The sequence below is a fragment of the Microplitis mediator genome, chromosome 3 (assembly GCF_029852145.1).
Source record: "Microplitis mediator isolate UGA2020A chromosome 3, iyMicMedi2.1, whole genome shotgun sequence".
Classification (NCBI taxonomy): Eukaryota; Metazoa; Arthropoda; class Insecta; order Hymenoptera; family Braconidae; genus Microplitis; species Microplitis mediator.
Window position 1 is genome coordinate 19,189,343 of NC_079971.1, and position 22,414 is coordinate 19,211,756.

Consider the following 22,414-nt stretch of genomic DNA (forward strand, 5'->3'; position numbering starts at 1 on the left):
AGGTATAATGTTAACGCGTAAGACTCAATATCCTGAATGCACCCGCATGGCGCTTGAAATAAGTATTACAAAATATTTGTATTTATTCATCATCATTTCAAGTAGAGCTTAAATCATTAACTTATCGAGAACTCTTATATAGTCTAGAATGGATATTAATGAACCTGAATATTTTAAGTATTAGGATAATAATTATTAAGAAGTTGTCTAGACGATTATTATATTGGCGTCTGCAGGGAAATAGAGATGCTCGTATATTACAAAATTTAGTGTCACCTTAGAAAGAAAATTTTTTTTTTAAATACATATGAAAGATCTTTCACGATCTAATTGCGCTTATTATTTTCAAAAAATATGAGTGTGAATGTAGCAGACATCAGAGAAATTTAAAACGATAAATAAATAGAGTAAATAATATAAAAAATAATATTTACAAGCTTAATTTTCACAGCTTGTGGAAAGTAACAAGCAGCGTCGAATGCCACCTTAGAGATCAAAATCGATTCATCCGTTAAAAAATTACAGAATATTCACATACGTACATGCACTCGGACATTATTGTAAAAATTAGTCAGAATAACTCCCGAGAACCTCAAAACGTCAAGATCTGTTAGAAAGTCGATTTTCGAAAATCGGACTGAAACCGATAACTTCCTTGTTTTTATCTTTTTTTTTTAATTTTCAATTTTCTTAGCGGGAAGTTAAAAATTTTAGTATATTTTGAGCTCTGAATATTAATATTAAACGAAAGTTATTACTTCAATTGTATTCAGTGGAGTTATTTTTCATTAATAATATTTCCAACACTCCTCTTCGGAATAAATTTCACTCCGGAAGGATTCATAAATTAATAAAAAATCATCTACTTTGCGTTTAAACCGCATTCACTCCGGATTTAATCCGCACTCACTCCGCAAAATTTTCGCAAGGTACCTACACCTAAAGTTCAAAATCCTGCCCGGTAAACTGTAAAAAATTCGCGGATTAAATCCGGAGTGAATGCGAAGTGAATTAATTATTAATTATTCACTCCCCTCGAAGTAAAATTCACCCCAAAGGGGAGATTTCGCAGAGTAGATATTTTTTATTAATTTAATTTCTCCGGAGTGAAATTCACTCCAGAGAGGAGTTTTGGAAATATTATGAAAACAAAATAACTCCACTCAATAAAATTGAAGTAAAAACTCGCGTATTATATTATTGATCAGCTAATACGCACACACACACGCACACACAATCGAACACACGTATGCACACATTTACACACACCCGAACACACACGCACACATTCGCATACATTTTCACACACGCACGTATACATCCGAACACACACACGCACACATTTGCACAAACACACCCGAACAGACACAAGCATAGATTCGCACACACACACAAACATCCGCACACACCCGAAAACACATATGCACGCAAACACGAACTCACACACATACACATTGTTTCACAGCTTAATATAAATTTATTTCACTCCCAATTCATTCCGGACCGGAGTGAATTGGGAGTGAAATGAAATCCGCGTCACTCCGAAATCACTCCGCTAAAAAAAAATCCCAATTCACTCCGCATGCGGAGTGATTTGTTTTTAAAACTCCGGAACTCCGAGCGGCGGAGTGAATTCGGATCGAAATTAAATCCGGATTCACTCCGGATTTTTAACAGTGTATTATTGATCTTTTATGAATAATTTAAGTATGAAAAGTGTTTTATAAAGAACATCAATCATAAATTTAAAATCCATATAATAAATTTTTTTTAAATTGTGTAATTTTTCTCGCAATTTGTTTATTTTTTTATTGGTTCGCAGATACAGAGTCGGTTATCCCCAAAAATATGAATGAGTTTAACAATTGAATATTATAAGACCGCATGACCTTAAAATTCATAAACGTCACTAGCTTAATGACCTTTACCTTTGTTACCTCAGGTACCTTTCTTCCCACCCCAACTATTACTTACTCATTATCCCCTTACTCTTAAGAGCGGCAATTTCATTGGCACGATATCTTAAGCTGCTTTGTTCGAAAATACCTTAAATCTGAGTGTCTCGTCAATATTCATCATTTTAGTCTTGAACTCCATACCGTACAGTTCGTTCGAGAATAAATTACAAGTGTACGAAAAAAAAGTTTGTGTAAAGTCAAAAGTATATCAACTGTTGTGGTGAAATATAATTTTTATAGTACCTAAAGTGATAGTCGATTTTAAATACTGTGTCATCATGGCTCGCAGCAATTGGTATTTCAACAACGAAGAATTGATGAACTCTCCAAGTTTAAGAGACGGTATCAACGCAGACAAAGAATTAGATCATAAGCAACAGGCCGCTTACTTAATTAACGATTTGGGCACGCGGCTCAAATTATCTCAAGACTGTATAAATACTGCAACGGTATTTATGCACAGATTCTATACCCAGAAGTCATTGTCTCAGTTTCATAGATATGAGGTAGCAACGACGGTTATTTTTTTGGCAGCAAAAGTCAAGAAAGTGCCACAAAAAATCGAAGATGTGATTAGAGCTTTACATACTTGCCTGAACAAAGACAAAAATTACACGCTAGACATCACCACTGCTGAGTACCAGGAAGAGGTTAACACCATAATTTGTAATGAATGCTTCTTCCTGCTCATATTGGGATTTAATATAGAAATAAATCATCCACATGATTATATATTGGAGTTCTGCAAGACAATCGATGCAAGTAGAGAACTTCGTAAAGTTTTTCTACACATGGCGACCTACTCTCTACAGCTGACGCCGATGTGCTTAAAGTACAAACCGGCAGTTGTCGCATGCTTCTGCATCTATTTTACTGCACAATCGTCTCAGTGGAAGATTATAGGAGTCAATCCAGAGAAACCTTGGTTTTGGTTTTTTGGTCCCGAAATTACGTGTGATTTATTAATCAAAATGGAAAAAGAATTCAGGGAAATTTTAGGTAAAGTTTCACCTCGAATTCGGAACAGAGTGATGAATTTGTTTAAAGTTTGTCCTAGTGGCCAAGTGACTCTGACAAGTTATCCAGATAGCAGCAGCGAGCCTTTAAAATGTACAAGGTCGTTAAATGAAGTTACACCACCACGGGCAGCTAGACAACAAATATCGAGAACACGGCGGACGATTAGCTATCAAGAGTATTTAGATCGAAAGAAACCAGAAAAGTTAGCTAAATCAGATGATGAATCATCAACATCCTCATCTGATGCCACTGAAGATCTGCAAGATAATTCCGTTGGAAGTAAAAGTATTGAAATAACACCAGTAACCATAAATGATATATCAGCAGATCCTAAAGTCAGCATCAGTGAAATTGCTGATAGTTATGATCGTAAACGTAAATATGATACTAATATTGCAAGTATTTTTTCTCCTGCCAAGCAACGTAAGTACGTATAATTTTTTTCAAACTATTTGATGTTAGTAATTATTTGTACATATGTTATTAAGTGATTTATTATGATAGAATATTATATTAGATTTCCTAATTTCCTTATCCTCAATAAACCAAACGGCCCTTTTCAGGGCCACCAAATTTTTCAAAACGTAAACTACTCTTCAATGTTTCCTAAAATTTTATCAAATTTAAATTGATATTGTAAACTTAAAACACCATTAAAATTGTGTAATTTTTATTATCTTTAGAAATAATATTTTTGTTTATATTTAATCATTTTTATAATTTGAATACACTAATAAATATCAACTGCATAACTAAATTTGCCTATATGTTTAGTGAAATTTACTGTCCAATAATAAAGTAAAATTGTACTCAACAGGTTAGTAATCTTTACTGTTTTAGAAAAGAATAAAATATAATAAAAATTATTTAATTTTTTTTTTCTTATTAATGTTATTAATGTCATCATTTATTGCATGTGTATTAGTGTTGATGTCAATTATTATATTTAAAAATCACTTGACTTGACTGACATTCTATCCCTGATTTCCCGCGTGCGAATCCTAATCCTTAGTCTACCAGCCCGATGTCTTCTTCGAACGAAAGTCTCTGATCTAGTAATTCATATTTGCATACGCAATCTTTACCAATCCTTAATTTAATTGATCTTTTTTAAAATAACCACAGATTGCTTAGTGATTTTCAGCTGCTGTATCAAATTTATTTACTCCGTGTTCATATAGGGGAGGGTGGGGCAGGGCGGCCCCCCTAAGCTAATTATTACTTTTCGTGGCTTTCAACCATAAGATCACTTTACTTTTGTCCTATTTCGAACAAATTTATGGACATTTTGCCAAAATTCTGAAAAAAAAAATTTCTTTTTTGTGGGGCAGAGCGGCCCCCCTCCAAAAAGTGATAAAAATTTTTTTTTGTGGTTTTTTTTTTTTTTTTTTTAATTGTTTTCATCATTAAGAATGTATTTCTTTCTCTTGACAACTATTTTCGGTTTTATATTACTCGAAAAAATTTTTTAAGGTGTAATAAATCGTTTACTCTCGATTACCTTAATTACTAATTGTTATTTAATAAACAAAAAAATCAATTCTATAGTTTTACTTTATTTCAAAAATTTATCAACTAAAAAAAAAAATTTTATTTTTATAAATTTTTAGTGACCAAATTTGCCTCCAACATAGAGAAACGTCCGAAAAATATGAAAAAATAATTTTTTCGGAAGTTTCGGCTGGTCCATTTTGCCCCAAGTGTTATGCGTAGGGCTAGAAATGTGGAATTATAATAATTTTTTTTTAATTTAACGATAAAAATATGAAAAAATCACTTTTTCTTAATTTTGGGCTTGTCCATTTTGCCCCAAATGTCATGCGTAGGGGTAAAAATGCGCAAACATATCGGATTTATAGTAATTAGGCGAAAAAAAAAAAAATTTTTTTTTTATCAAAATTTCAGGGGGGCCGCTCTGCTCCACCCTCCCCTATATAAACTTTAGTCATAAGTCTTATGGAAGATTTCAAACAAAACTTGGATAAGATGTAACCAATAAATATTATTTTTGAGGATTTCATCAAGTTATAATTGAGATTCTTTTTAAAGATTTGCGGAAATCTATAGATGCAGTCTGCAAAAATTTTCAAGCCAGACACAATAAAATAAATGTTAGATAAGAGCTGCTGCAATTGACTGTGGTGTAATCAACACATGTTTAACGATATGATGGAATATATTGTACGCCATAAAATTTTTTTTTTTTTTCAACAATGCAGTTACATATGATAGGTTGTGATAATTAAAAAGCAGACCTACTATATATTCACCTTCACCTTGTTAAATTTCCTTAGTATAAAATATTTGGTGGCCCTGAAACTGGCTGATTTGTTTTTATATCAAGTAGAAAATAATATTAGAATTAGCTTTCTCATTTTTTTTTATTTTTGGCAGTAGGACAGTTTAGGTAGATTAGAATGTACTACTTTTCTCTCTTAACGTGTCCTAAACCATAAGGATAATGTCCCAATACCGGAACAAGACCCAATACCGGAACGATTTGATAATAATTCTATTATATTTTAACTTGTACGCGGTGAAATTAAATAAAACTTTCTTTATTTAAAACCTTAATCTTTTAGTTACAAAATAGGATATAAAATAGATTTTAGAATATATCCGAAATATGAAAAAAAAAATGTTAATTATAGCAAGTCTCGGATTCATGACTTTCCTGTCTCTTAATGGTTTTGCTAAGAAGTCAGCCAATGGTCTTAAGCTTATAGAAAATGTATAGAATTACTTTTCAATTATTTCGTTTTTTGTATATGCATCTTTAATGACATAGAATTCAAGAAAACATATTAACCACATGAAAAAAATAGTAGTATTATATTAATTTTACTGTTCGTCTTTTGGTACACCAAAATGAACGCGTGCCCAGTACCGGAACAGTCAGTCATATTAATGTTATTAATGTTATCGATAGACATTAACGGTGAGTTTTATTGACTGGCTAAATCAAGTGCAATATTAATTATTACTGGAGCCCTAATATTTAATGCAGTATGTTTGTTTGTTTTAAAAAATGCATTAAATATAGATAAACTCTAATTTAAATCATAAAAAATATATTTTTCTGTTTAGTTTTTTTTTTTTTTTAATTATTTTTATAGTATCACTTCAAATGATTTATTTTGTTTCTATTTTTCAGTTCAAAATAATTATTTTTATTGAATATTTAATCTTTTAAAAGTTTAAAATACATTTTACATTATGAGTGTGATATAGCAGACATCAGACAAATTTAAAACTATTAATAAATCGAGTAAATAATTAATAAAATAAAATTTTTAAAAATGCGCATCCAAAAAATTTTGGAATTAATAGTCCCCTTTTTTATAAATTTTTTTTTTTTAATTCTTTATTTTATTTATTTATAATTTTAAAGTTGTCTGATGTCTACTACATTCACACTTGTTTTAAATTAACATTACTTAATAATTGTTAATATTTTTACTATGAATAAATACAAAAAATAACTCATTTTATTTACTGTTCCAGTATTAGGACAACCGAATTCCCGTATTGGGACAAGGCTATTTCAGCGTTCCGGTATTAGGTCTTTTGAGTGTCATAAAAAAAATTTTTTTTTCATATTAAATTCGAGAAAAATGAACTAATTTGATTATTTTTGAATAGGTAAATGTCTTTTCTAATTGATGTAATAAATTATTTTGTTTCATAATCTATTTGAATATTTTTAAAACGATAAAAATCAATCGTATACCCTTCGTCGATCCGGTATTGGGACATTTACTTTATGATAGATAATTCTAGTCTGAAAAATGCTTTATGAAGAACATCAATGAACAAAAAATTTCAAACCCACACGATAAGTTTTTTCTCAAGTTGAGTAATTTTTCCCGCAAATTTTTTACTTCTTTGTTGGTTCGCAGATACCGACTAAATTTTTGTGTTGTTATATTGTATCGGTAACTGCGAGCCACTCATAGTTGAGAAAATCTCCCCTCTCCGACTAAAAATGATCTCATTGGGTCGCAGATACCGATGCGATGATTATTGTTATTATTTCCGTCGGAACTTGCGAGCCAATCACAGGAGAGGAAACATTACCTCTACTGCTAAAAATTTCCTCATTGGGTCGCGGACACCGATGTGACGATTATTATTATTATTTTTGTCGGGACCTGCGATCTAACAGAATCATATGTAACCCTTTTGCTGTTTTTACTGATTAGCTACAACTGAAATTTTATCACTGATTTTCTTGTGCGAAATTAAAACCGCAACTTTGCTAAGCACACCTCCAATGTTTAATTTCATTCTCTATTATTCAGAAAAATTCCATTTTATCATTTTAGACTCGGATGTAAATATTCAATTCTGAATTTCATCATCTACCATCGGAAGTTTCTTCAAAGAATATGAATTAGTATTCCATAAATGAACTTTATAAACCCGCATGGCTATAAAATTCATAAACGTCATTAGTCTAATGACCTGTATCTTTTTTACCTCAGGTACATTTTTTCCACCCCCAACTAATATTTACTCATTATCCCTGTAATCTTTTAGCGACGATTTTATTGAGACAAAATTTTAAACTGCTCTGTTCTAAATCGAGAAATGAGTTTTTATAAAAATTTTTGAATGTACATATTATGGCATTACTGAGTTCATACTAAAAATGACTCAAAGAATCCCTGATTATAATAAAATTCCAAACTTTATCATGAAACGTAACTCTTTTGAGCTTGAAAAGCTCATAAGAATTATAAAGAGGGAATTAATTAATGTAACGGGACCTAAGTCCGCCTCCGCCGACCGGAAGCCGATTCCTCACCCTTTTGGGCATACTCGCGTTGCGTGTGGTCCCTATCTTTGGCACTACCATATATTATAAAAGCGAAATATGAGCATAAGCTCACATTAACTTACCCATTAGGCATGCATTGCATGTGGGTGTCTCACCAACAACCACCACGAGACCGACCTCATTTGGACCCAAACACTTCTCCCATCTCTGGTCGAAGTGGGGCTTGGAATGGATCCCCTATGGTACCAGACTTCAGCTCTGGTCAATTCACCAATTCAGTTAACTGCTTGCTTAGGATTAGTGGTGGGGTGCGCAAGTTCTTCCCCAACCCATAAGGGCTACCTCCACTTAGGAATATAATCACTGAGATTTCAGACACGCCATTATAAACACTTGCCCTCATTCATCACTTAGTGATCTCTAATCTGCGAGCTTTTTGTGGCCGCCATGATGTTTTAAGGCACAAAATGGCGGGGGTTACCCACTCGGGGTATAAAGAGGGAAACAAAGGTATTTTCGAGCACGAAAATTTATTTATACTAATGTTTTCGAGCTCTTTGAGCAGGAAGTTTTGGGGCTGGCCCGCAGGGCCAACCGTTGCCCAGATTTTTTCGTATATAATACGTTTAAAAGATGAGTACACTCGTTGTCATTAATGCCTGGCCCCCTGCATGGCTAAGATTCTATAGTCTGGGGAACCAGGCATTAATGACAACGAGTGTACTTTATGTAGAATAAAATTAAAAGAAGTTTTATCCAGGGCTCGTGTCGAAGCGGTTCCAATTATATCCGTCAGGGTCATTGCATGTTCGGACGACTTTCTAGTGATTTTACGTGAGAGTGCAACAATGCATAAAGTACACTGTTAGAAGTATTTATTTGAGCCAAATAAGCCATTTCTTAATAGCTAACCCTTCAGCACCCGCGTTAGAGCAACGTAAAACATTACCCGCGTGATGAGAGAAAGTCTCACGCTTCAGCGCACCGTAAATTTTAAGTTAAATAAAACAAAAATATTATGCACTTTCTTAGTTATGACGTAATTATAATTTATTTGAATATTTCGCTTATTTCTATTTTTAAGTTTTCTATAATGTACTTGTTTCTTAACTTTTTAATTTTGTAAGTAATGACAGATGTAACGGCTGAAAAAAATGGCGGTGATTGCCGAAAAGATTCGGAACTGTCCGAATTGAGCCGAACGGTATTAATTTTTACGCCTTACTTTACTCGCGTGATGAGAAAAAGTCTCATGGCTTTTTCAAATAAATCTTTTAAAAATATTTTTTTTGTTCGAAATAATTTTCAAATTTCAAAATCATAAAAAGCATGAAATTTTATTAAGATAAAAAAAATTTCACTAGGTCATTCCATTTGAACTTACTTTGAAAAAAATATTCGAAGTCAAGTGTGAGAAAAAAACTCATAGCACGGGTGCTGAAGGGTTAATAAATGGCTTATTTGAATAGAAAGAAATGACACATGAAGTTAAGGTTATAAACTTGAATAGAATGATTGTGATTGTTAGTAAAAATTTATTATAATATTTCATTTTTTTATATTTTTGTATAATAATTTTTATCTTCAATTAACATTAATTGTGTGTATTATTTTCTTTAAAAAAATAAAATTAAACAGTCTTATAAATTATTTGTCATAACCTTACTTAATTAACTTCATGTGTCATTTCTTTTTCTTTCTATTCGAATAAGCCATTTGTTAACTCTTAAGATATGGCTCATTTGGCCCAAATAAAAATCTCATTTAATAAACCATTTATTAACTATTATTAGATATTTATTTGGCTCAAATAAATACTTCTAACAGTGTACAGATGGTTATAAATAATTTAACTCTTTTTTCTTTTTCTTATTTATTTGTACATGATTATTTACTAAAGCTAAAAGAATTTCGCTTCAAGTATAAAATTTTATTTGAAAGCTTGAACTAAATCACGAGTAATCGTCTTCATCTTGATCATAAGGTATTTGATGCAAACAAGTGTATGCGCTGCTACTGCTATAAAAAAAGCTCTTAAGTAAATTTCAACACTGAAAATTTTATCGAAAAAAAAAAAAAAACAAACAAACTACATGGAAAGAACAATATGGTACTGGCTACCCTGGCGGATTATACTCAGTTACATCCAACGTAAAAAAAATTTCAGATAGTACCCAGTATAATCTAGATTATACTGAGTTGCATCTATATTATACTTATTCAGTTCCATCCCAGATGTTACTCAGTAATATCTCAGATTATACAGCGCTAGATTATACTGGTTACCATCCTATCTAAAGATGGTAACCACGTAAATCTGGATTATACTCAGTACTATCTGAAATTTAACTCAGCTACATCTCAGCTATTTTTTTTTTGTAGCGCATGCACGTTTAGTATTCTAGGCACGCATGCGCTAGAAAAAAATGTCTGATATGTAACTGAGTTGAATCTCAGATAGTACTGAGTACAAGTTAAGATGGTACTGAGTAACACCTGGGATGGATCTGAGTATAATCTAGATTATACTGCATCTGAAATTTTTTTTCACGTCGGATGTAACTGAGTATTATCCAGGATGGTAGCCAGTACCATCTTGTTTTTTCCGTGTACTTACTTGACCATCGATCTAAAGAATCTTTTAGAACATTCAGACCAAGTTCCGTCAATATGGTTTCCGGACCAATCCATTATATGACCACTTTCACATCCCAATATTTGATCTGCGTTAACTCCCAATCTACAAAAAAAGCATAATTACCTCTAAATAAAAATTATCAAATATATAAATTATTTACTGCACACAGAATTCTTACATCCGAGCGATAGTGTAGGCTGTATTTTGGATAAAATTACGATTATTGTACACGATTCCTCCTACTGAATGATAATTGGGACTATTTTTAGTATCACAGACAAATGACATCGAGCTGTAAGTCGAAAATAACTTGGCGTCGTTTGAAAGAACCAACTTCCAGCTTAATTAAATAAGATAAAAAATTATTATTCTTGTAGCGAAGTGATATATTTCGGGGACAAAATTATTATTATACTTACCGCGACACGACTATAAAAAAATCATAGTTAAGACCTTCAAACCGATCACCATTATCATTGAACCACTTCGTCATATTATTTAGGTACGAAGGGAGTTGATAAGTATTAGAGGTTATAGTAAACGTATCGTTGTTCTCAGGCCATATTATTGTCTCAGTGACTATCGTTGTTCCCCATATATGTGATTTCTACATTTAATAATTATAACCATAAGTTAATAAACGATAATAATGACAAAAGAAAAAAAAATTATTAATTCACTGTTGGTATGACGACTCCAGCAATAGCCAATTTTATTTTAGGATTATCAAGTTGTTCAAAATATTTATCCACTTTATTCCATTTTGTCAGAACTTCTTCAAGAATATTTTCTTCTGTTCTGTGATCGAGTCCACTATCCCAATCTTCGACGACTAGTACCTTCACAAAAAGTGTGCCTGGAAGAAAAAAAAAATTAATCAATTTATTTCATTTCATTTTACTTACGAATTTACTTACCGTTGGATTTGTTTTTTGGATTACGATAGTAGTTGTACGAAGGCGATGCTTCGAATTTCTAATAAAATTAATTATTACTTGTATTTTATAAAATCTGATGAATATTTTTTCAAACTTACGTTCAGAAGAAAATTAACTTTCAAATAATCATCATATGGATATTCTAAATAGTAAACTGGAGTATCTGGTCCAATTATCATGCCTTCAGTTGGCGATGAGCGTTTATTAATCTATATATATTTAAATTACGATTTAATTGAATAATCAATTGATAAAAATAATAAATTCATTTTAAAAATTGTTACCGAGTGAGAATCGACGAACAAAATGGTGGAGAATATTACCAGCGTTATTCTTAATTTCATGATTAAATTATCTGCAGGATAAAAGTATATCGATCATTTATTATTTATAAGGTTGTTATTAATTTTTGTAATATTTCTAATAGTTTTACTCACTCATTTTTATGTCAAGATTATTAACTTTGATTTGTTGTAACTTTAATGCAAAATTGGTACTGCGTTGTTGCCATATGCTTATATACTTATTAAAGGCAGATAATAAAAAAGTACATCGATAGTTTAAATTAATTAAATGATATCGGTATAATATACATTTTTAGATAAGAAAGCTATTAGTATTTGAACGAAGACAATTAAATATTTCGTCATTAGATGAAACGATTAATAAAGAGTATTTCAATAAGCGGTTCGTTGACGTATATATTTATCTTCAAATCTTTTTTTTTGTAAAAAAAAAAAAGGTGAGATTTTTCTATATCAAATATGAGTTAAAAAAAAAATTTTAATTTTCTCTTTGTTTATATCGATTGTGGAAAAATAAAGAAACGGTGTCAGCTATACCCTGGCGGATCCGATTCACAGTGAATCACAGTAATTTACTGTGTGGCACAGTGAATCACGCCAAATTCACGTAAATATACCATAAATTACTGTGATTCACAGAAACGATAATATATGTGATTATCACGGTGACTTTACGGTGAATTCAATCAAATTTACGGTAATTCACAATGATTTTGGAGGTAATAGATGGATTTTTAGTGATACAATATACAATATTCTATTTAGTTTTATTACAGTTTTATTGAGAGTCTTTTCTTCAGCGACGTACTTATATTAATAGAACGTTAAGTGTGTTAAAACTTTGTAATGTTAAATTCAAAGATTATGATGACTTCAGGTGATTGTTGAACAATCTATTATTAGAGATATAACCGATAGATTTATATAACACCATATGCCTTTGCTAGCAATACGTATAACAACAAAATCTCAATGTCCGGGATATTAGGTTCTATTGGATAAAATTTATTCTATCTAATATTTGAGGAATAATCGAAATGAGAACATTGTAAAGAATTTTTCTTAATGTCACGGATTAAAATAGTGAATGTGAGCAAAATTAAATATTCTATTTGTAAACCCAGAGAGAAAAGTACGACGGGCACAGCCTTGGTTGCTAGACCTGGCCCAGGCTTCGTTGCTAGACCTGGCCTATCCATCGAGGAAACGAATAAATTTAATTTAAAAAAAATTGTATCATTATTAACGTCGTAGAGTTCATGATCACTAACGTTTAAACTATCTAAGAGAGGTAGATGATATTTATTTCTCCCAAGAATTTCCCTGATAGCTACACCTTACCCAGTAAGGTCTGCAGTGAAACATTTTCGGCTAACTTAACGAGAAAGTTTCTGGCAAGCTTGGCTGGATAATAATTTCCTTCAAGTTGGCTTCAGATCAATAGTAGGCTGTATCAAAAAAATCAACTATTTTTTTTTCTCCATTACACCGAAAATATTGTTGGAAATGACGAAAAAAAAATACTGTTAAAGTTTGAGCTCTTAATATGAACATTAAGAAGTTCCGCATTGCACTTTTCTATTTTCCATAAGAATAACATGGAAAAAATTTTTTTTGCGTCTTCTGGTTTTTATAAGTAGCTAACGATGCGTCATAGGAATAATTGGCATGCATATTTTTGTAGGTTATTGAATGCTCTACAAAAAAAGTTTCTTATCATTGTTTGATAAATCTCTTTGTTTAAAAGTTATTTGAGGTTGAAGTTGAATTCATATTAAATTTTGAGATTTTTTTACTTTTCTAGCGAAACTATCGGACCTATTACAAAATATCATTGGACCTTTTTTGTAGACAATTTTATTCCCTACAAGTTATTCCCAAAAAAGTTTTTCCAAATTCCGCATTGTTTTCTAGTTATTTTAATGTCAAGCTCATAAAAAATTTAGTCTTCTGATCGATTTTAAGAGCTCGACATTAAAATAACTAGAAAACAATGCGGAATGATAAGAACAATGATGAGAAACTTTTTTTGTAGAGCATTCAATAACCTACAAAAATATGTCTGCCAATTATTCCTATGACGCATCGTTAGCTACTTATAAAAATCAGAAGACGCAAAAAGAATTTTTTCCATGTTATTCTTATGGAAAATAGAAAAGTACAATGCGGAACTTCTTAATGTTCATATTAAGAGCTCAAACTTTAACAGTATTTTTTTTTCGTCATTTCCAACAATATTTTCGATGTAATGGAGAAAAAAAAATAGTCGATTTTTTTGATACAGCCTAGTGTGTATGTATGTTGTGTGTAATCTTTTTTTGTTCGACGGTATCTTTGGAACGAATAAATCGATTTGAACGTGCTTTACAGTAATCGAAAGGGCTCACCAAGACTTAGATTGATAAGATTTTGGAGTCGATCGGTCAAGTAGTTTACAAGGCAAACGACAAATAAGAATTTAAAAAAAAAATTTGTAAGGTTTTGTTGCACAACTCGTACATCGCTTGACAGATTTGTTTCTGAGTTAGGTCAGATCTAAGTCTTAATAAACTTTTTCGATTACAGCAGAGCACGTGCAAATCGGTCAATTTGTCCCAAAGAAATCGTCGAACAAAAATTACTTTTTTGAGCGAAATGTACATATAGTACCTATGTGTTTTCGGTCTAATCGGTTTTCGACCCCGGAGAGCTCAAAAGCCTACCGATAATAACGTTTTCGAGCTCAAAAACAGCGGGGAGTTTTAGGGTTGGCCCACAGGGTCAATTGTTTTCTCAATAATATCCCTGATTAAGAAATATGATTTGCTCCATGTTAATAAGTGTATGTCTATATTTTAGTCGATTCAAATTGTTTTAAATCATTTCAAATTGTTTTGAATCATTCCAAATCATTTTTTAAAATCAGAGATTCGAATTGTCTATTACTACTTTACGCATGTAGCAAGAGTTTTAGAAATCTATACCAAGAAAATCAATGGAATAGTATACTATTATACGTATATACACCATAAAATTTTATGAATTATTTCTGCTGGAAGACTAAAAGGGTGTTATGCCATCAGATAAACATCCATGTAAAACCACCAAGAAACATATATTATGCATTATTATTTGGTCAAGGACGAACTGGAAAATCATATGGATATAAAAATATGTACAAGACAACGATTGGTTGAAACATGCAAATTTTTCGTTGTCAATAGAAACCAAAAGCAACACAAAGAATATTTTTCATTGAAAGAGGTGGTGATGTGTATATGATCCTCCACTGTATTCCAGTCGAGTTGCAACTCTTGAATAGAGTTTTCGAGTTTGTTCGTAACTAATATAGTGCATTTGTTAATTTTTATTGTTACAATAGTTTAAAACAGTTTAATAATATTGAATATGAAGTGGATTCAGAAAATTATATGGTGGTTAATTGCGATAAATACATTAGATATAATTTATTTTTCAAATGCATCAATACCGGCTCAAGTTTCTGAACAATTGGTAATTATACATTTTATGGTTGATAGTAAATGCTATAAAGTAAATTAATTCTTTTTTTTTTATTAAATAGAAATTTGTTTTGAAATCATGTTTTGCTGACGACCGGTTGAATCCAGTATTTATCAGTGAAGATTTGATCGACATTGCATACACTAAAACAACTGACCTGAGCAACAACGTGACTTTTTTTGAAACGGACTTTCCAATTGTCGTGATCGATGAAAATTTTCGAGCCAAAAATATAGAACCGTACTACAACCCAAGATATCCTACGTACGTTTTATCGGTTAAATCTGTCAAGAAACTCAAAGCAGGTCTCCGAGAATTAGCGTCTTTGTCCACCTGGAATACCAACTCACTTTTTTTCATCGTCCGACACAATAATAAAGATTGTGATAAAGATGGAGAAAAAGTGCTGCAAGTTCTTTGGAAAATGGATTTGCTATCCTCGTTTTACGTTTGCCTCGAGCCTGATAATAATAAAACGATGCTGACTAATGCAATTCACGCTGGCACGCGAACAATGTTGTATACTTTTAATCCCTTTTCGAACTACGCGCCCTTGCCCTGGCGGGAAATCAATTGTGTTAAGCGACCGATCGATGACAGCAAACCCGAGCAAGATCAAGATAAGCATTGGACTCTGTACAAACAACCTTATTTAAACGGTAAATATCAATAATGACTCAAACAGCATTAAAAATATAATACTAATCAATATTTATTAATTACAGATTCGAAATTATGCTCCAGTTTGACTTTTGATAAAGTGAAGTATCTTAACGGCTACCCCATAAAAGCCGTTTTATCTGCAAATCGAAATACAAATTGGACTCAAAACGACTCAGTAAATATTGAAGAATTACGAAACGACACACCATACACACATTTACAGTTTTTTGAAAGCTTATTCTCAACACTGATAGAAGGATTTGTTTGTATTTAATAAATCAATTTATTAAAATCTTTTTCAGATATTTTTTTGGGTGGAAAAAATATTTTTTTACTATTAACAATATTCGTTAGTATTAACAAAATCTATTTTTTATGAGAACAAAATTTTTGTAACTATTAAGAAGCTTTAATATATTGAAAAAAATATTTATTTCCACCAAATAAGATTTGTTAATAGTTAAAAAATATTTTGTTGGTGGTCGGTGTTGATAGATGGCTATACTTAACGCGTAGTTGTAAAAAAATATATATGCAAATACATGATTTTCATACGATAAGTTGCTTATTATTTTATACTTTGCGGAAAACAATTAATAAAATGGAAGCTTTGCTACAATCGTGGGATTTAAGTGAGTTATACTCGATTTTTTGTGGTAAGTTGACAGTTATATATAAGGTATATTCAGTAGCATCAGTACTTAACCTATTCATTGTCTTGTCATCCTATTTTATTTTTTATATTCCGTTTCTAAAATTAACACTAAATTTATGAATTTACTTTTGTATTCCCACTCTAGTAAACCATATAACTGACTTTGAAATCCTTGGTGAATTCCTTACTAAAACTCGAGAAGAGGCCCAAAAAGAAATAATCCCTAGTGTTTGTTTACGACTTCGTTTAAATAAAAAATATAATGAATGAGTAGGTTTCTTTTTTATTTTACAACTATTTATTTTTTTAAATTCAATTCATTATTCTCAAAAAATTATTTCAAATAATTTTATTATTGATAAATAATTTTATTTTATTTACAGATTTCCCATCACGAGAAGATTAATGTAAAACTTTTCTAAAAATAATAAGAGGAATTTTTTAAATATTAATAATCCAGTGTATAAATACTAATAAATGATTTATTAAATATTAATAAATCATTTTTTATATGTTAATAAATCATTTGTTAAATAGTAATAAATATTTGGTTAGCACAAAAAAATCGCTGCTAATAAATGATTTATTAACTGTTAATAAATATTTGTTAAGGACCTATCCTCTAATAAATTATTTATTAAATATTAACAAATCTTCTTAAATACAAAAAAATCCTTCTATCAGTGAACTCTTAATGTCACTCCAATAATTAATTACGGTATTAAAGGTCGATATGTTAACAATACGCCAGTCGGAAATCTAAAAACGATCATAAACGGTACTCACGATGTTTGCATAACTTTACAGTTTATTAGCAATGACGGTTATAAATTCGTGGATATTATCAATCCAATCCCTGAGAATGATCTCTTCGTGTTAATTAAAAAAAATGGCACTCTAATGCCCGTTGAAAATAATCGTAATTTTAGAAACTATAAACTTGTTCTTATCGCACTAATCGTTTTATTAATAGCATATATTATAATAATCTTCAATAATATTAACAATCATTTCATCGATGGTAATGACGATAATAATGATGCTGCGTACGGTAACAGTTTTTTGGACATTCTTAGATTTATCGTAAGTAGTGGAATATCGGCACCACTCAATTCATACTCAATGTGTATAATGTTCGTGACAATGACTCTTTTCGTTTTCATCATTTGTCCTGAATTGCAAGGCGAAATAATGTCATCATCGACAACAAAACAAAATAATTATCCCGCAAGTATCAAAGATTTGTTTTATTTAGATTATAACGTTTATGTTAATTACGGGTTAAAAAACACTACTATCGAGATGAAACTAGAATTGAATACTGATGTTAAACGTCTCCATACTTCATTATATTCTATTGAGGAATGTCATGAGCGAATTTTGAAAGACGATTCAACGGCTTGTGCATTTAAAAATAAACTACAGTTAGATATGGCGTCTAAATATAATTTCCATGTATTTCAGACATTCGAGATTTCAAAGTATACTTTTTTTTGGGCAAGAAAAAATTTGCCACTAAAGAATAAAATTGACCAAATAGCACTGAGACTACAAGAATCGGGTTTGGTAGACTATTGGCAAAGGCAAAGTTTATATTATCCCTTTAATAAATTAAAAGCTAAGGAAGCTAATGAACCATCTGCGCAGTATGATGCAGTTGATTTCGAACATCTAGAACAGGCTTACTATTTCCTAGCAGCAACTATAGGGCTGTCGATTGGTGTTTTTATCATCGAAATAATGACCGGTAAAATAAAAAACTCGCGACGCCAACAACTGATTCGCGAAAGACAACGCAGACTAAAAACTGGACTCGAACCAATGAGAAGAGAATGTCAATAATCGGTTTTTACTAGATATACAAAGTTCGCATGATTACTAAACGTCATCCAGCCAGCATTCAAGTCGGAATGACTGCTTTACTTGGTCTTTTTGAAGGCGTCTTCAAGAAGTCTTATAACGACTTCTTAAAGGTGTCATTTTTAAGAACTCTTAATTAAGAGTTTTTGAAGACTCCATAAATAAGACATCAGTTTTGTGACTTCTGAATGTATTCTTTTTTTAACTTCTTTATCAAGTCAAAATTAAGAGCTCCTTAAGACGTCATTGTAAGTTCTTTCTGAATTCTTATTTGCGAAGTCAGAAAAAAGAACTCTTTGAGAACTCTTTTTACAGAAGTCTTAATGAGTTCGCTAGGTGGCTCATTCGACATCTTGAAAACTTCTTAAAGACTTCTTTAAGATGTTGGTAAGACGTCCAAATCATAAATAGGAACTCATTCAAAACTCATCAAGACGTCATTTTGCTATCTAGGCAGTCATTCTACCTTATAGATATTATATTGCAAAAATTTTATTCATCACAAATAAATTGATTGATTTGGGAAAACTATTTCTTTTATTTTTTTTCAGTGTTTGAAATTACCCGGGTCGAAAAATTTGATCTGATTTTAGTCCAACTGGACTGTATTTGGACTACTTGGTCTGTTATTGAACTTCGATAAAAATTTTAATCTGTTTTTGATCTACCTGGACTGAAAAATTTGACCTGATTTTAGTCTGATTGGACTATTTGATCTGATTTTGATCTTTTATGAAAATTTTAAGTTTTTTTCGACCTGCTACTTTAAAAAACAAACGCGTTACGAGCAGACTAAGTAAGATTAATTCGTGAACTTTAAAAAATTTTAGTTCTAAAAATTTACAAGGACAAAACTAGATTAAATCATGGACTTATAAAATTTTTATTTATGGGCAATATTTATGAATAAATATTAAGTTGCAGAATTGATTATGTTTTATTTACTATTTATTTACTATCTTTTGTTTAAAAATGTCGGCAGTTAATGAAAATTTGACAGCTTAATTTTTTAGTTGTCTTCATTGAATATTTATATCATTGAATAAAAGTGATAAAACAACTCTTAAAATGTCAAGAATTTTCTCTTATTTACTGGATAAAATTGAAAATATTTTGGCATAAGAAAACATCAAAATTCTTGTGCTACGGAGAAAAATGTTGGCTCGAAATCTACCAATTTTTATTATGCTGTCGACCAAACTTGAAACAGAAAGTAAAGTATCCAAAAAACTACCCAGGTAGGAATCGCCAAGGCTGACGATAGGCCGAGCCTTGGCCCTGTTGTCACTTGCCAAGCTTCGGCAGCTGACCATTGGCCCAAGTCTCGGCCAGGGCTTGGCCCAATGGTTTGATTACGTTAAGCCAAGTCTTGGCAGCTAACCATTGGCCCAAGTCTAGGCCGAGGCTTGGTCCAATGGTTTCATTAAATTAAGCCGAGCCTTGGGTAGTGACCATTGGCCCGATCCTCGGCCAGGGCCAGGCCCGATAGTTAAATTTTTGTTAAATCGAGTCTTGGCGGCTGACCATTGGCCCGAGCCTCGGCCAGGGCCAGGCCCGATAGTTTAATTTTTGTTAAATCGAGCCTTGGCCGCTGACCATTGGCCCGAGGATCGGCCGAGGCTAGGTCCGATAGTTTAATTTTTGTCAAGCCGAGCCTTGGCAGCTGACCATTGGCCAATGCCTCAGCCTGGGTTAAATTTTTATTTAATATTAAAATTATCAACTTTGCATGTATCTATATATATGTATACAGAGAAGACCAGGGCATAACCGTCTACCGAGTATACGATTAATATCAAGAGTTGAAATTTTTTAAAAAGTAAAATTATTTGATATACAATAATTTTCATTTAATTAGTTATTGCTATGCACAAAACTTTAGTTAACATGAAATTTTTATTTTTGGCGGTCAAAATGGGGTATCCTTTAAAAAATTTGAAAAAAAAAATTCTGAAAGTTGATCAAATTTCATTAAATTCAAATTTTTTATATGTAATATACATAAAGAAAAATTACATTTCACATCATTGGTGGATACGAAGGCAAAAAAAAATTTTTTTTTGTGGGGCAGAGAGGCCCCTCTCCAAAAAATGATAATTTTTTTCTTTATTAAATTGTTTTCAACATTAAGAATATATTTCTTTCTCTTGACAATTATTTTTGGTTTTATAATACTCAAAAAAAATTTTTTTAGGTGTAATAAATCGTTTTCCCTCGATTAGCTTAATTACTAATTGTTATTTAATAAAAAATAACAATCCGATATTTTTTATTTGTCATTATTGTGAACCCAAAAAACGTGTTTTTTGATTTTTTAGATTACAGATTATTTTGCATTAAATTATTCATTTATATCAAATCATGAAATTACAAATTGATAAAAATATGTCATTACTCATCAGACAACTTTAAGTTCATTAAATAAAACTACATTTCACCCCATGTTTACGATTTAATATTTTTAAATTAAATTGTATTTAAATAATTAACAAGCAAAAAAATCATGATTATTTGGACGCCAGATTTAGCACAGTGGATAGCGTCCCGGCCTAGTGATCAGAAGGATCTCAGTTCGAACCCCGGTAGCCCCCAAATAATTTTATTCGTTATTTTCCATTAATTCAGTAATTAGTTAATTACAATTCAATGTAATGTCGATAAAAGTGTGATCAAACTTTTTTTTAATTATATTTATTAATTTAAATAATAACATTTTAGATCGAGCATTGGGTGAGCCTTAGATTTTTTGCTTCCCGAGGTTTGGCCGAGGCTTGATTTTTTGTTTCCCAAGCCTTGGCCAAGGCTCAATTTTTCGTTTCCCAAGACTCGGCCGAGGCTTGATATTTTGTTTCCCAAGGCTTGGAACATGGACATCATCCAAGGCTTGGACCAATGCTCACCCAATGGTTCAGCCAAGGCTTGGACAAGGCTTGCGCCAAGGCTCGGGACTCTGGCAAGACGACTGGCCAATGCCTGGTCCGAGCCTTGGCCAATGGTCCCTTCCTACCAGGGTACTATACTCTTATGAAAAATTATTATGCTGCATCAAAATTATTATAATGTATGGAAGTAATTGATATTGAAGCTCATCGATAAGTTTCTCGCGCGTAATAAGTAATGTGATACAGTATAATCATTTTTTGTAAGAGCACGATAATTTTTTGGATGCTTTACTCCCTGTTTCAAGTTTAGTCGACAGCATTGTAAAAATTGGTAGGTTTCGAGCCAACATTTTCTCTCTGTGACATCTTATTATGGAAGCGCATCAGCATGTTTTAAATACCAAGAAAATTAAAATAAATTAATAAATCTAGATTATTATTATTATTATTATTATTTATATTTATAAAAAGTCCTGTTTTTGTCCTTAAAAACAATTGAACACAGACCAATAATTATAATAAAAAAGTCTGTTTTTAGTCTAAACGCGATTTAAAATAGACTAAATATCATACGAAAATAAGTCTGATATTAGCCTGGATAAGGAATTGTACGGGCAAAAACAGATTAAATTCTTATATAAAATAAATACGATTTATAAACTTGAATTAAAGGAAAAATATTTGAATTTATCATTTATTTTAAAACAGATCTAATTTTTTGACCCGGGATAATGTAATAATTTATCATCTACTTCACAGAATGATTTTTTTTATGAAAAACATTCAAATTAAATTATTCCGATTTAAATACTGATATATTGTGAATAATATTATTGTTGAGTGTATTGCAATACGTTTCATGAAAATAAAAGCTAGCATTATTATGTCATCGTGAGTATTATTATTACCTTGTAAAATATCAAGAAAACAGACATGAGCCAGGAACGTTTGATGTTTGCCTTGGCTCCAACAGACTCCAGAGACTGTACGTAGGCGGCTGGTGATCGGTCAGTGGGAGCTTTTAGGGTGGACATATGGGCAGTAAAGTATAGTTCAGTCGAATCACGTTATAAGTCCGCCTACAGGGGTGTAGGGGAATATAATTCTAAGAATTCCTGTACCCCCACTTTTGCTCAGCAGTTGAACCGCGAAACTCACACTTCCCCTACTTTGCAAGCGTGTGAGTGTGTACATGATTATTTTCGTAGTCATAG

The 22,414-nt window shown here is 31.4% G+C and overlaps 3 protein-coding genes across 9 annotated transcripts; 2 read left to right on the forward strand and 1 right to left on the reverse strand.

Annotated features, from left to right (window-relative positions):
• Positions 1-2,236: 2,236 nt before the first annotated feature.
• LOC130665962 (cyclin-T-like) lies at positions 2,237-3,415 on the forward strand. Its single transcript, XM_057466595.1, has one exon. The coding sequence runs from the start codon at positions 2,237-2,239 to the stop codon at positions 3,413-3,415; it is 1,179 nt and encodes a 392-aa protein (XP_057322578.1).
• A 6,222-nt stretch (positions 3,416-9,637) lies between these two features.
• LOC130665860 (uncharacterized) lies at positions 9,638-22,374 on the reverse strand. 3 transcript variants are annotated; one of them, XM_057466475.1, is made up of 10 exons: positions 22,109-22,373; positions 11,772-11,856; positions 11,619-11,689; positions 11,433-11,543; positions 11,314-11,371; positions 11,077-11,252; positions 10,816-11,003; positions 10,575-10,736; positions 10,376-10,498; positions 9,638-9,777 (listed from the first exon to the last, which is right to left on the reverse strand). In XM_057466475.1, the coding sequence occupies exons 1-10, from the start codon at positions 22,232-22,234 to the stop codon at positions 9,711-9,713; spliced, it is 1,167 nt and encodes a 388-aa protein (XP_057322458.1). In that variant the 5' UTR covers positions 22,235-22,373; the 3' UTR covers positions 9,638-9,710. The 3 variants fall into 3 exon arrangements, with proteins under 3 accessions (XP_057322458.1, XP_057322460.1, XP_057322459.1); XM_057466477.1 differs by having other exon boundaries at positions 11,772-11,944; positions 22,109-22,218; XM_057466476.1 differs by having other exon boundaries at positions 9,641-9,774; positions 22,109-22,374.
• On the forward strand, positions 14,739-19,206 carry LOC130665861 (uncharacterized). 5 transcript variants are annotated; one of them, XM_057466482.1, is made up of 6 exons: positions 14,739-15,131; positions 15,202-15,799; positions 15,866-15,978; positions 16,106-16,459; positions 16,604-16,728; positions 16,842-19,196. In XM_057466482.1, the coding sequence occupies exons 1-4, from the start codon at positions 15,027-15,029 to the stop codon at positions 16,142-16,144; spliced, it is 855 nt and encodes a 284-aa protein (XP_057322465.1). In that variant the 5' UTR covers positions 14,739-15,026; the 3' UTR covers positions 16,145-16,459; positions 16,604-16,728; positions 16,842-19,196. The 5 variants fall into 5 exon arrangements, with proteins under 5 accessions (XP_057322465.1, XP_057322464.1, XP_057322463.1 ...); XM_057466479.1 differs by having other exon boundaries at positions 14,749-15,131; positions 16,842-19,206; XM_057466481.1 differs by having other exon boundaries at positions 15,866-16,459; positions 16,842-19,197.
• Positions 22,375-22,414: the final 40 nt, after the last annotated feature.